Source organism: Ranitomeya variabilis, chromosome 4, assembly GCF_051348905.1.
Source record: "Ranitomeya variabilis isolate aRanVar5 chromosome 4, aRanVar5.hap1, whole genome shotgun sequence".
Taxonomy (NCBI): Eukaryota; Metazoa; Chordata; class Amphibia; order Anura; family Dendrobatidae; genus Ranitomeya; species Ranitomeya variabilis.
This window is the reverse complement of record NC_135235.1, coordinates 428774989-428792836: the sequence shown is the minus strand read 5'-3', so window position 1 is coordinate 428792836 and position 17848 is coordinate 428774989. Positions and strand designations below refer to the sequence as shown.

General features: G+C 41.4%; 1 protein-coding gene across 1 annotated transcript; it reads right to left on the bottom strand.

Moving 5' to 3' along the window:
* Positions 1-14471: 14471 nt before the first annotated feature.
* On the bottom strand, positions 14472-17495 carry LOC143768977 (QRFP-like peptide receptor). Its single transcript, XM_077257586.1, has one exon. It carries the CDS (start codon positions 16605-16607, stop codon positions 15309-15311), a length of 1299 nt encoding a protein of 432 aa, XP_077113701.1. The 5' UTR covers positions 16608-17495; the 3' UTR covers positions 14472-15308.
* Between the last annotated feature and the right edge of the window lie 353 nt (positions 17496-17848).

The following is a 17848-nucleotide window of genomic DNA, read 5'->3' as shown; positions in this document are numbered from 1 at the left end:
TCACTTATTTAAAGTGATAAAAGATGATTTCATAGCAACAAGGCATCTGATATGAGACATACAGGTAGAACTTTTTTCAGCTGTCTATAACCTGTATGCCCGTATTAATAGGTCAGATAGGTCAAATGTGGTGACAGATTCCCACTAAAATATAACATTTATTTTTATACTTAAAATAATGTTTTCATATCCACTGTGCTTGTTCCAGTCTATCCACTATGGCCTATCAAATAACATCCAGGCCATTCTGTGAATACTAATAAAATAAAATAATATAAACAATTATTAAATGTATATAATAAATATATATATATATATATATATATATATATATATATATATATATATATATACAGTATATATAAAAAATGTATATATATATATATATATATATATATATATATATATATATAAAATATAAATAATTATATATAATAAATATGTAATAATAAAAAATACATAATATAATAAATAATAAAAACAATATAAATAATAAATAAACAAACTACATCCCTTTCTGTTTTATTTAGCAGACTATTAGTCATTTCTTCTATCTCCATGTACTGGTCTTCCTATATAAAGATTCTCCTTGTGACACACTTAATATGTCTGTTCTCAGATCCTTTTCAGCAGTATATATCCTCACCTATTTCCTCAGAATCACTATCAAAAGCCGTCACTTAGTGATGGTTATTTTATTGCACTTATTCCAAACATACCTGTAGATATCAAACCACTTGGTAAGTATTGGTTCAGACACAGTTTTTTTTGTTCTATTTCATATTTCTAAGGTATTAGTAATATATAAACTGGGATATTGCACACTGCCCTTATTAATAATTGTATCATACTAGGGGGCCTCTCTAATTCAGTGCAATAATGATTAATATTATTTATTATGTTTAATCTGGTTTTTATTGAAAAGAACTTCAAAACAAACAAGGAACAAAGGATTCAACAACATAAAAAGTATTGAGTACAAAAAGAAATCTCATATAAAACTGTATATCAATACCTGTAACCAACAAGTCCCGAAATAGTATAACTTTCAGGTCAAAATCATTTTCAATCAAGTCCAACAAGATCTGAAAAGAAAGAAAAAAATCCATGGCTGATGTAGGTATCCCCTATCCAGGGAGACTGTAGGACCTTTGGTGATACATATGAGGTATCCTCTAAAAGAGAGCGACCCAAACAAGAGGAGCTAGGTCACTCCAAGTAATAATGGTACAGTATAAACACGAACGGAAAGAATGAGACTAAGGGTACCGTCACACAGTGAAATTTCCATCGCTACGACAGTACGATTCGTGACGTTCTAGCGATATCGTTACGATATCGCAGTGTCTGACACGCAGCAGCGATCAGGGACCCTGCTGAGAATCGTACGTCGTAGCAGATCGTTTGGAACTTTCTTTCGTCGCTGGATCACCCGCTGACATCGCTGGATCGTTGTGTGTGACACCGATCCAGCGATGTGTTCGCTTGTAACCAGGGTAAACATCGGGTAACTAAGCGCAGGGCCGCGCTTAGTAACCCGATGTTTACCCTGGTTGCAAGCGTAAACGTAAAAAAAACAAACAGTACATACTTACATTCCGGTGTCTGTCCTCCGGCGTCTCAGCTTCTCTGCACTGTGAGCGCCTGCCGGCCGGAAAGCGAGCACAGCGGTGACGTCACCGCTCTGCTTTCCGGCTATGGCGCTTACACAGTGGAGAGAAGCAGAACGCCGGGGACAGACACCGGAATGTGAGTATGTACTGTTTGTTTTTTTTACGTTAACGCTGGTAACCAGGGTAAACATCGGGTTACTAAGTGCGGCCCTGCGCTTAGTTACCCGATGTTTACCCTGGTTACCGGGGACTTCGGCATCGCTCCAGCGCCGTGATTGCAAAGTGTGACCGCAGTCTACGACGCTGGAGCGATAATCATACGACGCTGCGACGTCACGAATCGTGCCGTCGCAGCGATGGAAATTTCACTGTGTGACGGTACCCTTAGAAGAGGAATATGGGGGAGTAGAGAGGGTTAAAAAAAAGGGGGGAGGGGGAGGAACCATGGAGTCTGATATAGAAGGGGGCAACTTGCACCCCTATAATGACGTCCATCTAACCCGTATTGTTCAATCTATCTATCTATCTATCTTAGAAAAGATGGATTGAAAGTCCTGAGAGTCCATAAACAAAATCCAAGGACTCCAGACCTGCAGAATTAATATCATTTATAGGGGTAACACAAAAAGAGAGCCATTATTTCCATACCCTTCCATATATCGGTCACACAGTTGCTAACTGCGCATTCGTCGCTCCTATTGTGTTAATTCCGAGTCACTATTTCATACAATAAGTATCGTATAGTCACCATGTTATATCTATAATCCACTGCCTATTGAGGATTATCCCTTCCCTCTTTCATGACAGTAATTTATTTAGCATTTGAGATACAATTTTCCATCCCCATGCTATCTATATAGATGCCGCCACGCGTTTCACCCATTCCTCTCTGTGATGACCACATCATTAGGTACTGTATAGATTTTATTAACTGTATGATATAATCAATTGTGCTGTACATTCTTTTTAGAACTCACACTCCCGGCCATGATAACGGCGGTATGAACTGGATGTAATTTGAAAGTCCATAGTAGATAGACTGGAACAAGCACGGCAGATATGACAACATTATTTTAAGCATAAAAATAAAAGTTGTATTTTAAATATTTTTAGTCAATATCAGTCAATTAATTCATATTATAGGACCCTGTGAGAGAACGGAATTCATTCTGAGTATGTGGTATGCGAGGTTTCACATTTCTATTCATGCCCCTAAAGTTCTTATTGGCTCATAACTTGTCCTTTGTCTGTGACACTATTTAAAGTGCCAGTGCAGCGCCCCAGAGTCCTGGTCATTGCAGTATTGTCGCTCTTCCACTAGGGGGAGTGATGGTACGTCTGATGGTACTAAAGGAGTTCACCTGACCAGGTATCACAGTCACACACTACACTTCACACTCCAGCCACCAGGGGGAGCAAAAGGTTCTATCTATTAGGCCACTCCTCACACTTGGGTAAAACTGGGGGTTGGATAGGAAGTTAGGGAGAAGCTACCTGGGTTCGACCCAGAGAAGACCTGTCAGGCAGACAGGGGGAGAAGGAGGAACATCCGAGCTGTAGACAGAGGTCCCTGTCAGGGGTGGGATCCTGACAGAGACATAGCAAGAGATAGGACGTTACGGAGCTGCACCTGCACCTCATTGAGGCAGCATCCTAAGGAAGGACAAGAAGCGAAGTATATTGTGGAGAAGTGAGAAACGAGATCACAGCACAAGGAGATAATACCAGGAGGAGTCCTGCCTTAAGATCGGCAACATCCTTCTGAGGCGCGTAGCCGGTGGCCGGAACACCGAGGGAGTAATAGGCTCTAGGCATTACTTCAAACAACGGCAGGACAGTTAATTCCAAGTTGGCTGCCCAACCTTTAACCTAATGAAGACAACGGAGGCAAATTGTGGGAGAGGGGCATCTCTAGGGTCCCTATAAAATAGCTTCAGGCCTACTCCGTCATACGGTTCATCCTATCCATACCATCTGGAGGACGGAGAGAAAGAACATCAGAAATACAGTATACACGACAGTTGTGAGGACTATCCCGTGGTGCTCAGCAGGGAGGTACTACAACACACAGGCGCTAGTAGGAAGGCTACTGATTTCCACCTGCAAAGGGAACTCTGGATGTGCCTTCGGACCGGCCGGACTCAGCCAGCCCTGTGAACGGTACTCTGGACTGTGGACGTTGAAGTCTTCAGTAAAAGGTAAAGAGACTGCAACCTTTGTGTCCTCGTTATTCATCGCGCCTTACAACATCCACCATTACCACCTACTCATCAAGGGAAGCCCTGGGGACATACTTCACCTGTGGGAAGGTATACCATCTAGGTCACCCTGACCGAATACCACAGGTGGCGTCACGAACACTTGACAAACTACACCTTTAATTGGGCGCCCCTTAGCAGGGCCACGGACTGGGTCGGGCCACCGTGACATCCCCAGAACCGAGACAGAGGGACCCGGTACCGAGTACCCCACTGCCCTGCGCCTGGGGGCGATCCAACTTCATGTGCTAATAAACCAGAAATCCTCGGTACACCATATAAGGCTGTGCTGTATTGATTTCCCAAGGGCTCGTAAATCAAATCTTATTAATTTGGAGTTCAAAAGGCATAGAAGAGAGTGTATTTCGCTCACAACCCTTGGGAAGTAAAGAGGTTACATCACAAGTGGTCTAGGTTGGTAATTTTGTTAATTTTTTTAGAACAGGGCTGCACAACCTGTGGCTTTTGATACCATTCTTTGAAACTCAGCCATCTGGCCACAGACTGCTCACATGCAGGGATGTAACTAGAATACAAAGGGGCCTAGGGGAAAATTTTGGAGTGGGACCTCTCACCCACCAATTTGATGTTTGGATGTGGGGCCCAGTTATGTTGCGTGGGTCTATAAAGATGTTTTGCCTCTTTTGGCACCCAACAAAACATTGATATGCCCCCATTCATGCCCACACTGTAATAGTTCCGTTCTTGGTTCCGGACACTTTTTAAGTTGCCTCCATTTGTGCACACAGTAATATTTCCCCCTTTTGTGTTTGCTGCATAGTAATACATAGACACAAGCGTAAACACCAAGCCACCAAGAAGATAGGCTATGCCTGCACTTATACGACAAGCAGGCAGCGCTTCAGTCTGCAGTAGCCTTGGACTGTGCTCTGTGCAAACGCTACATTCTGGATCTATGTAACATTGCTGTCTTTGAAAAATGTAATATGTCACCGCACCTGCGGCACTGTAAAAAGCCAGCAGCTCCACCCTCTGAGATGTAGCGCGGCTTGGCAATGTTGTCAAGAAATTAAAGCTTTGTTTAAAACATAAAGGTGATTTTTTCTGGTAATCTTGATTTCATATTTTATGTAAAAAAAAAGGTGAAAAATATCAAGATTCATTTCTTAATATTAGGGATTGTATGCATAGAAATTCCCTAATATTCTGTACATCGTAGCTATATTTGTTCTGTAGACTCTGCTGCAGTATTTTTTCATTACATGCATGCGTATAGGTGGAAAACAAGCAGGTGGAGGTATATATAAATATTTGTCCTCACCGTAATGCACCAAGAGCCTCTACTTGGTTTGAACAGCCATCATGCACTGACAGTCCCTTTAACACAAGTGACCTTTCCTGGTGCCAGGAGATGCTTTCACCCTGTTGTATGCACGCCTGGCTGAGCGGCATCTGTGCCCATTACAGAGCAGTGAATGTAAGAAAACATGACAATAGACTGTGGATAACTTAAAGGGAACCTGTCACAGGAAAAAGCACTATTAACGTGCAGATATTAGTTCCGATTTCAGAAATTGGGGGCAGCCGGCACGGCTTCAGTCACCACTCTGTGTATAGAGAGCAGTGGCTGTAACCGTGCCCCGGTACTGACTGACAGCTGTCCCTGTAACTGAAATTGGGATGCTACTGGGAGGAATAAAGTTAATTTCCTCCCAGCAGCGGGGGTCTAAACGCTGGCATCGGACAGTTTCAGAACACTTTTAACATGCAGATTAATCTTATATCTGGAGGTTAATAGCGTTTTTTTGTCACGTGACAAGCTCCTTTTCATGACTGATGCACTGGGAGCCAATACCTACTGCCACTTCAGATTTTAGGTGATTTTTCAACCCCACCAGCCTCTTCACTTGCTGTTGATGCCTCATCTGTGTTTCTTATACCTCAGTTTTAGCGTCACCTACCAAATAAAATTCAGAATTCACATGGATCACTGGAATAGCGATTTAAAATGGAATTAAAATGGTGGCTGCATCATAAACAGTGGCTTGCTAAAGTATTCTCCCCCTTGGCAGTTTTCATGTTTTGCTACTAGTTTTGCATCAGTTCATGTAAAGAACATGCCAATAACTGTGAACATTTGGTTTTCTTTTTATTGTGAAGCAAACAAATAGAACAAAATAACTGAAAACTTCAGTGTGCGTAACTATCCCCCCCCCAAGTCAGTACTTTGTAGAGCCTCCTTTTGTGGCAATTATAGCTGCAAGTCATACATCTCCAAGAGCTTTCCACATCTTGCTACGGGTTTTTTTTTTGCCTATTCCTCAATGCAAAACTGTTTCAGCTTATTCAAGTTAGATGGTTTCCTCTGGTGAACAGCAATCTTCATGTCTGACCAGAGATTCTCAATTGGATTAAGATCTGGATTTTGAATAACCACCCAAAAACATTTACAATGTTTCCCTTAAACCATTCAACTGTTGCTTTAGCAGTATACTTTGGGTTATTGTCTTGTTGGTAGATGAACCTCCGTCCCATTATCAAATTACTGACAGACTGAAACAGGTTTTGCTCAAGAATATCCCTGTATTTCACACCATCCATCTTCCCCTCAACTTGGACCATTTTCCCTGTCCCTGCCAAAAAAACATCCCCACAACATGATGCTACCACCATCTTTCACTGTGGGGATTGTGTTCTTGGGGTGATGAGCTGTGTTGCTTCAACAGCAAGCGTAACTTTTACTTTGCTGGCCAAAAAGTTCAATTTTGGTCTCATCTGACCACAGCTCCTTGCTCCATACCTTTGGAGAGTCTCCCACATATCTTCTGGAAAATGATCCTTGCAATTTTTGTGTAATAAAGGTTTTTTTCTGCCTACTCTTCCATCAAGGCCACCTCTATGTCGTGTACAGCTCATTTTGTGCTCATATGGACCGATACTCCAGTCTCTGTTTGGGAACGCTCCTTCAGGGTTGCCTTTGGTCTCTGTGCTGCCTCTCTGATTAATGCTCTCCTTGCCTGGGCTGTGTTTTGGTGTGCTGCCCTCTCTTGGCAGGTTTGTTGTGGTACCATGCTCCTTCCATTTGATGATAATGGATTTGATGGGGCTCCAGGGGATCATCAGAGGTTGGGATATTTTTTTTATAAGCCAACCCTGACTTGTACTTCTCAACAACTTTATTATCCCTGACCTGTTTGGAGATCTCCTTGGTCTTCATGGTGTTTGGCTAGTGGTGTCTCTTTCTTAATGGTGTTGCAGCCCCTGTGGCCTTCCAGAAAAGGTGTGTATATACTGGCAGACCATGTGACACTTAGAATGCACACCGGTTACTTAGACTACAGTCACACTAACAGTATTTGGTCAGTATTTTACCTCAGTATGTGTAAGCCAAAACCAGGAGAGGAACAATCAGAGGAAAAGTATAACAGAAACACGTCACTACTTCTGTTTTTATCACCCACTCCTGGTTTTGTCTTACTTATACTGTTGTAAAATACTGATCAAATACTGAATGTGTGAATGTGGCCTTATGAAGGTAATTGCTTGCACCAGATTTTTTTTAAGGACAGTATATCAAAAGGGGTGAATGCATATGCACATGCCAATTTTTAGTTAATTGATCACATAAATTTAATTTATGACTATATTTTTCTCACTTCACCAATTTAGATTATTTAGTGCTGATAGATTAAAAAGAATCTGTTTCCAAGTTTTTGCTATGTAATCTGAGGGACAGACACCCAGTGATGTATCACTTACTGAGCTGCTTGCTACAGTTTTTAGAAAATCATTGTTTTCCCTGCTGCAGATGTAGCAGTTATCTGTATAACCGTGCCTCCTCACTGATTAGCAGTTTTCTGTGAACACTCTATAAATCGGCAGGAAACTGTTTTTATTTTATTGAAACAACACACAGCCCAGTAGTAAGTGACACATCACTGGAAGTCTAAGCCCCTATATCATGCTGTTCTCAGATTACATAGCAAAAACCTGCTGACATATTCCCTTTAAAGAAGGGAAATCTATGCTGTAGGTATGAGTTTTATGGGGGCTAAGTGCCTTGTTGGGCTGTTTAGGTAGTTTAAATCAAGTTCTGAGGTTGGCGGAGGCCCTTTATGGTGAGGTTTTGAGTGATTTATGCTTTCTTTCTATCATGAGATTCAAATAGAATTTTTAATACTGTGTTTGTCGCTATTTATAGGCAGGCACGTAGATATGGAATTGATATAGTTAAATTATTCATCTGATGCGATGAGAAATCTCTACTGAGTCAGGGAGAATTTTTATATCTTTGAGCCTACAATGGAAATGACTGTGTTATATTGTGTTATTTGTAGGTATTGAGCATGGATTTCTCCTTGTGTTAATCGCATCAATGTTACGTCTCCTTTTGTGTCATTTCACTTTTACTTGTTCCTTTTTATTCCTATGGATATAATGCCTAAAATCTGCAAGAGGTCATTTCTCTGTGACCCTGACATTACCTGTTAGTGATGAACCTGTATATTGCTTACTGATGCGTCACGAAAATCACCAGACTGGGTGTAATGAGAGCGGCTGCCTCCATCTTACCAGTAATTTGATGGGTTTTCTGAGCACCCAGACCATTTGCATTGTACAAAATCACATAATCGATGCTGAGAAAACCAAATGGTATTATTTCATTACCTAGTGGCTGGCGCTGGTACGTCAGGCAAGATTCATCATGGAAATAGCTGTTCCTTATAGACTTCCTTCGCTCATTTTAATATTTCCAATAAGCAGATGTATGTTATGGAAGGAATCAAGTGATTTATTACTTTATGTCTCCAAATAACAGTGATGACGCATCGGAGAGCACCCACACGACAATAATGGTCCGCAGAAAGTCCAACTGATTCTGCGCTTTTAATCATAAAGATCGGCGCAGAACTTGTAATAATACAGGTCCATTGTGGGCCGGGAGGACGGTGATACCATATTATTCTACCAGTGTGATAACGAATGGACTCGCTTTTAAAGAGAATCTTTCAGTTTTCTTGACAGATTTGATTTAGGAAAAATACTTACTTGCATTCCCCATGAAATAATACTGGAGAACGTGTTCTTGTGTTATGTTATTCCTCCTGGAAATTGCCCAGTATTACGTTCCTTTTATTGAGTTACGAAATAATAGACGAGTTGCATCTAAAAGTTAGTATGCCAAACTTAGTCTACATGAATTTTAGGATACAATGACATTCCCATAATATATAATCAGTAATGGAGAGAGGGTAACATATTGGTAAAAAGACTTATTTTGTAGTTGAAATCTACAGATTGGTACTTGGGGCTTCTCCACCGGTGGGACCCTCTCCTGTCCTCCTCCCTTCATTGCGGTAAGCATGGTACCCCTCTCTATTATTGCTGTGTGGCCGGTCTATATATAAATATAATGGGCATTGGCCCTGAGATTGTTTGCTATGTATGACCATCCAGCAGCCCTTTACAATATGTACCTTGTGCTTTCCATCTCCCCAGCACCACGTGCTATATTGGCACCTACTATTTGTCATCTTTTATCTATACCTCTCCACATTGGTTATATCTAGGGCTGGGGGCCGGACGGGCAGAGTTGTCCATCCTTGTTGTTCCCCTCCACTTTTTGTCGTGATATCCTCATTCTTTTGCTTAGTCTCATGTTTTATATTTGCATCCTTTAATAAAGTATTTTTGTACATTTGTACTCTAGGCTCCTGTTTCTCCTTTCATATAAGGTTGGTACACATAAGTATCACATAAGACAGCACATATACTATACAGTATGTGGGAAAGAGTTATGATGCCTATACACTTATATCTGTAAGCTGTCGGCGCACCCAGTTGTGTAATGTGTGTGTGGGGGTTCCTTCCCTATGCCACCTGCACTGTAAAGTGAGTGGTGCCTGCAAGTGCACCGTGACTGCCTTCCTGGAGCGCAACAGCTGAGATGAGTTTGTCATCCGCGGCTGCGCTCTACATAGTCAGTAACTGAAATGACAAAGTTCAGTATGAGGCCTCATTCACACATCCGTATTTAAACAAGGACATGAAAAAAATGTTAGTGGTGTCATGAATGTTTTGGATCAGTGTCATCAGTGTATGGTCTGTGTGTCATTTTTACCATAGGACAGGTCATCAAAATCTGATCGGCTGGGGTCCGACAACCGGCACCCTCACAGATCAGCTGTTATCAGTATCGGCTACGGTGGGTGCCGTCCGAAAGTGCTCACTTGCAGAACTGCTCCATCTTCTTGTAGTGGCCACGGCCAGGTACTACACATCCGCCTCCTATTCAAATCAATAGGAGGCAGATGTGTACTACCCAGTGGCGGCCTCTATCAGAAGATGGCCAGCTCTGCAAATGAGCACTACCGGGCGGTGGCGGCCACCACAGACACTGATATCAGCTGATCGGAGAGAATGCCGGGTGTCTCAGAATATTCTACCCATCAACATTAAGGGCAATGTACCACTATACTGTATAACATCTCACTAGACCGGTGACCAAGCATGAATAAAGAATGATCTCCTAAGTAGTACTTGAAAATAAAAATATTTCTTTATTAATAAACATTAAAAACCAAGATATACATGGTAAGAAGGGTACTATAAAGGGGGACTTCACTACCATTGGATATTCCAAAGCATTGGCCACATTCACAATAAATTAGACATCTCTTTGTGGTTGAAAGTAAGGTGCTGCCTCTGATAATTCACCTTAGTGGAGTGTGAATTGGTTCCCCTCTGTGTGGGAATCAATAACAATCCTTACAAATATAAGGTATATATATGACCAAGAAAACAGCTATTAGTACATTCCTGCATTCTTAGGTAAAATGTTTGTCTCTATGTGCCTGTGTGCGCTGTATCATATATTGATCTTGCTCAGAAGGTAATATGTACATGATGTGCAGCCACGTGGAATTCCTTGGCGTCCCTCTGCCCTGACGCGCGTTTTGCAATGCTTCTTCGAGAGGCGTGGATTCCCAGTGGCCAATGCTTTGGAATATCCAATGGTAGTGAAGTCCCTCTTTATAATATCCAGTACCCTTCTTACCATGTATATCTTGGTTTTTAATGTTTATTAATAAAGAAATATTTTTATTTTCAATTACTACTTAGGAGATCATTCTTTATTCATGCTTGGTCACCGTTCTAGTGAGATAAACCAATGACAGACAGGACTGCAGATTAGAAATGAATGAATCAATTAGTAATTAATGAAGACAGAATTGTATAATTTGCAGTGCACATTATTCAATACTGTCCACCTTCATTATTAATAATTGCTTTTATATTTTTACAGTTTTACTGACCATATCTTGGTTTAGAGTTAGCGATTTGTTTATGGTTAGGTTTAGGGCTAGGGATTTGGTTAGGTCTAGGAATAGTTCTAGGGTAACTAAATAGTTAACTTTAAAAAAATGTTAAAGAAAACGCATTAAAAAACCCAAACAACATATAACTTTTTATTTTAAAATTTTAGCAAAAAGCAGAAAAAAAAACTTGGAGGTCAAAGTGCAAACTACAGGTACATTGGTATATTCCTTAAGTTACGGCATATGTGCTTGGTGGGTAAGAGGCTTAATATTGATTAGTTTAAAGGAACTCCAGAAGGGCTAATGGCTTACATGTACAGTATGTTGTGTGTGTGTGTGTGTGTGTGTGTGTGTGTGTGTGTGTGTGTGTGTGTGTGTGTGTATATATATATATATATATATATATATACATATATATGTATATTTAGATTTTTTTTTCAAAAATATATATAATAATGTATAAATAATCTGGTTTGTGTCACCATTATCTGAAACCTATAACTTTTTTCTTATTTTTTTGCAATTCAGCTCTGTGAGGGCTTACTTTTGGGATGGCCAGATGTAGTTTTTATTCATACCATTTTGTCAGCAACAGAAACCTTAATTAGCCTCCCATAGTTGCCATGGTGACTCATCGATGCCCTCCGATCTCATTGTGGTGGTGGAGGGGGCCAATGAGCACCAAAACAGAACCCCCTGTTTTTGGGTCACAAAATTGATAGAAAATCTGTTGCTGTTACTGAAAAATCAGCATTTCAATTTATATGCAAACGAAGCTGAAGATCTGAAGCCTCTGTCACTCCAGCTCTATTCCCTGCCCAGAGTCACTTTCTCCTGCTTGACTGAAGCTTCCTTTGAATGAAGTAACACAAGTATAGAGGCTGTCAGTCAAGCAACAGAATGTAGCTCTGGGCGGAGAATAGAGTTGGAGTGACAGAGGCTTCAAATCTTCAGCCTCATTTGCATATCAATTCACACACTGATTTCTCAGTAATGGAGGAACAGTCTGGCCATGTAAAGGTATTTTTGAACTTGTCTTTGAAAAATCTAGATGTACATTTAAATAGTTTGGAGTGTGAAATTCTGCTGACGGATTCCCTTTAAATGTTGCTGTCACAGGCTGAAAGCTGAATTTAAGGGATTTAACTACTGAGCTTGTAGCAATCATTGCTGATAGAGGCAGAGGAGGTGTAAAACAACCGTCACCTTGCCTGTATGGACCAGACTCAGCTACTGACATGTGACATACATGTACTTTACATGTGAGGAAGTCGTTAAAGTGCCTATAGAGATTACATTGCTGTTGACTTAAAGGTATTGTCCCACGACGTACATTTGTGGCATATATGCAGGATATGGAAAAAATATATGAGAGATGCAGGTCCCAACTTGGGCCTTGCACTGTCTCCTATCAGTGGAATGCTGGATCCGCATGCTCAGTTCTCTCTATTCCTTTGTATGGAAGTTCCAAAAATTGCTGCTCACCCACATATGTGCCATCGCTGATGATGCAGTGATTAGCACTGATGCTTTACAGTGCTAGAGTACTTGGTTTAAATGTAAGCATAGTGATACAGAACGTAGATTGTGAGTGCCGCTGGAGACAGGGAGTAATGACACTGACCATAAAGTGCTGTGGTGCAGTTGTGCTCCAAAGTTTACATACCCCGGCAGAATGTTTGGTTTCTCAAAGAATATGAATGATAACACCAAAACTTTTTCTCCACTCATGGTTAGTGGTTGGGTGAAGCCATTTGTTATCAAACTACTGTGTTTTCTCTTTTTAAATCATAATGACAACTCAAAACATCAAAATTACCCTGATCAAAAGTTCAAATACCCTGGTGATTTTGGCCTGATAACATGCACAGAAGTTGACACAAATAGATTTGAATGGCTACTAAAGGTAACATCCTGTTTGCTTGTAATCAGTGTGTGCATAAAAGCTGAGTGAGTTTCTGGGATCCAGACAGACTTTTGCATCTTTCATCCAGCCACTGACGTTTCTGGATTGTGAGTCATGGGGAAAGCAAAAGAATTGTCAACGGATCTATGGGAAAAGGTAGTTGACCTGTATAAAACAGGAAAGGGATACAAAAAGATATCCAAGGAATTGATAATGCCCGTCAGCAGCATTCAAACTGTGATTAACAAATGGAAAATCAGGAGCTCTAAAAACAAAACCACCGGTAGACCAACAAAAAATTAGTCCACAACTGCCAGAAAAATTGTTTGGGAAGCAAAGAAAACCCCACAAATTACATCAGCTGAAATACAAGACTCTCTGAAAACTAGCGGTGTGGCTATTTTAAGATGCACACTAAGGAGGCACTTGAAGAAAAATAGGCTGCATGGTCGAGTCACCAGAAGAAAGCCATTACTGCACAAATGCCACAAAGTATCTCTCCTACAATATGCAAAATAGCACAGAGACAAGCGTCAAAATTTTCTGGAACAAGGTAATTTGGAGTAATGAGACCAAAATTGAACTTTTTGGCCACAACCATAAACGTTACATTTGGAGAGAGGTCAACAAGGCCTATTTGAAAGGAACACCATTCCTACTGTAAAGCACGGAGGTGGACCGCTGATGTTTTTGGGATGTGTGAGCTACAAATGCACAGGAAACTTGGTCAAAATTGAAGGAAAGATGAATGCAGCACGTTATCAGCAAATACTGGAGGCAAATTTGCAATCATCAGCCCGGAAGCTGCGCATGCGATGTACAACATGATAACAATCCAAAACATAAGGCCAAGTCGACCTGTCATTGGCTACAGCAGGACAAAGTGAAGGTTTTGGAGTGGCCATCTTAGTCTCCTGACCTCAATATCATTGAGCCAGTCTGGGGAGATCTCAAGCGCGCAGTTCATGCTAGACAGCCCAGGAATTTACAGGAACTGGAGGCTTTTTGCTAAGAAGAGTGGGCAGCTTTACCTTATGAGAAAATAAAGAACCTCATCCACAACTACCACAAAAGACTTTAAGCTGTCATTGATGTTAGAGGGGGCAATACACGGTATTAAGAAATGGGATATGTGAACTTTTGATCATGGTCATTTGGATGTTTTGGGTTGTTATTATGATTTAAAAAGAGAAAACACATTAGCTTGACAATAAATGGCTTCACCCAACCCCTAACCATGAGTGGAGAAAAAGTTTTGGTGTTATCATTCATATACTCTGAAAAAAGGCCAAGAAAGCAAAAATTCTGCCGGGGTATGTAAACTTTTGAGCACAACTGTATATAAGTAATAGAAGTAACTAATAGACCGATTTTTCAAATAGAAAAAGGTCCTATTAGTGGGATCATACATACATGGTGTATTCTGTGCCATAAATGTGAGAAATTAGATTACCCCTTATCTGCTCCTTTTATTTTTCCATACATATGCAAATGTTTTCATTAAGAAAAGGGGAATTAATAGATGACAAACATATCAGGCAGAAGCATTTTGCCTGCAGGCGAAAAAAAAACCTCAACATGTATGAACTTTCATTCTTCCAACATCTGAATCAGGAGATATTCAGGACATCACCATATATGTTAAATAGTTGCTAGATCCCTCAAAATTGTAATTCCTGCAAAGCATATGGGCAATTGTAATATTTTTGTGATAAATGCTTTACTTTACATTATATAATAGACATATATACATATATGTGTGTGTTGGAATTGTGACCATATCTCCCAGAGGTCTTTGATTTGCTAATTTTACTCATTATTATCAGAAGATCTGCTCATCAGTATCAGTAACTAAAGGAAAGGTTACATGGATTACATGGTAATTAGCAGGGAACAGTTTCACGCATGTGGTTAACCCTCTTCCTCCATAGAAACAAGCTCACTTCATAGTGCATCTATTTAATAGACATTTGCTGCCAATGACGGATCAAAACCAGACAATATTCTCATATTCAAGCTCCTTTGTCTGCAGATCAAATGACCAACAGTTGGCACTTTGTAGTCTCATTCAGAAGCTCATGTGGGCATTTTAATTAGCACACATGCCACATTACATCATAATCAATAAATGCCAGTATAGCTTAACAATACACACATGACAGTATAATCAATAAATGAAAATGAAGAGCAGGAACACCAGGTGGGTACACCATTAATGATCAAGCATGAGGTTAGTCTTCTATCCTGGTGGTTAGATGTGTCCAGGACTCTGGTCACATATTTTAACTGAGGAAGCACTTTTGTTCTTAGTGAGAGGCCGAAACGTAGTCCTAATTTTTCCTCTTTTGGGTTCTTGCTCCACTTGCTCTCTGGAACCTTTGTAATGTAGTATCCTGGGCACAGAAGGGTCTCCTGGCGCATGTGATAGTGACATGCTGAAAATAGAGACTATCCTTTCTCTATAGCTATTCCTAAACCGTTTTGCTGATCTGTACAAGTTACCTACAAAGCAATAGCATAAGGGATTAAGAGTAGAATTGGTGAGACCAAGCCACTGGGCAAATGGCCTTACCCGAAGGATCCACTCATGTTTAAAGTGCCCCAGTACCTCATCAGAGGGCATAAAGGACATGTTAATATCAATCCAGATGTCAACTACATAGAGGGGCAGCCAGGACACTGTAAAGAGAAGTACTAATGCCACCACCATTTTGGCAATTTTCTTACGAGCCTTTAATCTGGACCCAGACATGGACCAACTGTTATTGTCAATGACAGTGTCACTTGCCCCCCAGAGTCGGCGACTTGTAAAAAAGCAGATGAGAAGGTTAAATAAAACTGGGAACACATAGAGAGTGCAGAAGAGAAGAAAGTTGTAGATGAGTTTCATGTTTATGCTGGGCCAGCTTTCTGTACATACCACAACAGCCAATTGTCCTGGAAAAAGGAGCAAGTTTTGGGTCCTGTTCATGAACAACAGAGGAACACACAAGCCAGAAGAGAAGAGCCACACCACCAGAATCATGAACCCTAGTCTTCGGGAGGTGATGAAGGTCCTTGCATGCAAGGGGCTATGCACACTGTAGTATCTATTCAGGCTGATCACAGACAAGGTGAGGACACTAGCAGACACTGACACAGCCTGGACAAAGGGTACTGCTCTGCACAAGAAGTCCCCAAACACCCAAGCATTGTGTACCTGGTGGCCAAGATTGATCGGCATACAAATACATATGACCATCATATCACAGACAGCTAGATTCACAAGTAGATGCCTGGTGCCAGAAACACCAGAAAAGCGACTCCTTCTTCTTCTGCGTGTCCCCAGAACCCTCAATGCCATGATGTTGCCTGCCAAGCCTGCCAGGAAGGAGGCAGAGTACATGACCACCAATATAATGGTTCCAGGCTCATGTGCAGAGAAGAGGACACTGCTGGAGAAAGGAGTGGACTCCCAGAGACTGTCATTACCAGGAGACAGGTAACCAAAAAGAGAGACATTCCACTGGAGAAGTTCTCCAAGGGTGTGATGGAGATCCAACGTGCTCATCTTAAATGGTCACTCACAAACACTTAGATCCAGGACTTAGATGCAGATGGTGTGATGTCAGGATCTTCATCATCTCCCTGTGTGGCAGTGTTATTCCTCATCTGGGGGCTCATCTTCTGCTCTGCAGCCTGTGTGCCGTCAGTTGTAGTCACGGATGGTTCAGCGATGGAGAGAATGAGGAGCTGTCCGGGAGATCCGGTGCTGAAAGACAGTCAACTGCGGGAGGCGCAGGCACAAGTGCGGGAGGCGCCGAAATAACTGCGGGAGGCGCAGGCACAAGTGCGGGAGGTGCCGAAACAACTGCGGGAGGCGCAGGCACAAGTGCGGGAGGTGCCGAAACAACTGCGGGAGGCGCAGGCACAAGTGCGGGAGGTGCCGAAACAACTGCGGGAGGCGCAGGCACAAGTGCGGGAGGTGCCGAAACAACTGCGGGAGGCGCAGGCACAAGTGCGGGAGGCGCCGAAACAACTGCGGGAGGCGCAGGCACAAGTGCGGGAGGCGCAGGCACAAGTGCGGGAGGTGCAGGCACAAGGCGCTTTATGAGCCGTGACTGAGTGACAAGCACCAATAAGAGGCAGGTGGCGCCGAACTGCGCTCAGATTAATGCCCCATCCCCAGCACAGAGGCAGCAGATGTGTGTTATCTCTGATATGAACCTACAGAGAGAATGGGCTGACAATTCATTCTTCCAGAGGGCAGGATTATTCCACAATATTGTGTTCTATTAGTAACAGAAAGCACATTATTCAGATAGAAAGTAAATGAGTTTTATATTCAGACTGCTAAACAAAGATAAATCATATATAGATGGAAGATAGATATCTAAATACATTGACAGGTAGATAAAAGCTTACAAGGACACATATTAGATAAAAATCAGGCAGTAGATATCAGATGGCTAACAATACTAGATAATAGATGTAGATACCCACAGCTAATCACTATGTAAGTCACACATTTTTATGGCAGATCTGGTATTAAGGGGTTTCCCACCTTTAGTGACAATTCCTTTCTCTTAGTTCAATACATTCATTTTTGGCTGAAAAACGTTTTGCAAATGGGTCTCTGTATTGCATTAACTATTGCTGGATGCAGAATTGGTTAACTAATGAGAATTTTTTTTTATCTCTTATGTGTAGCTCTTCTTCAGCTCCTTATAGCTGATTTATGACCACAAATAACATCAAAGCTGAATGTGCAGGGAGCACGTGAAAGAGAAACAATGCAGAATAATTTATAAA

Excerpts from the sequence above, each read along its gene's own strand:
- LOC143768977 (XM_077257586.1), bottom strand. The coding sequence starts at position 16,607 with ATGAGCACGTTGGATCTCCATCACACCCTTGGAGAACTTCTCCAGTGG.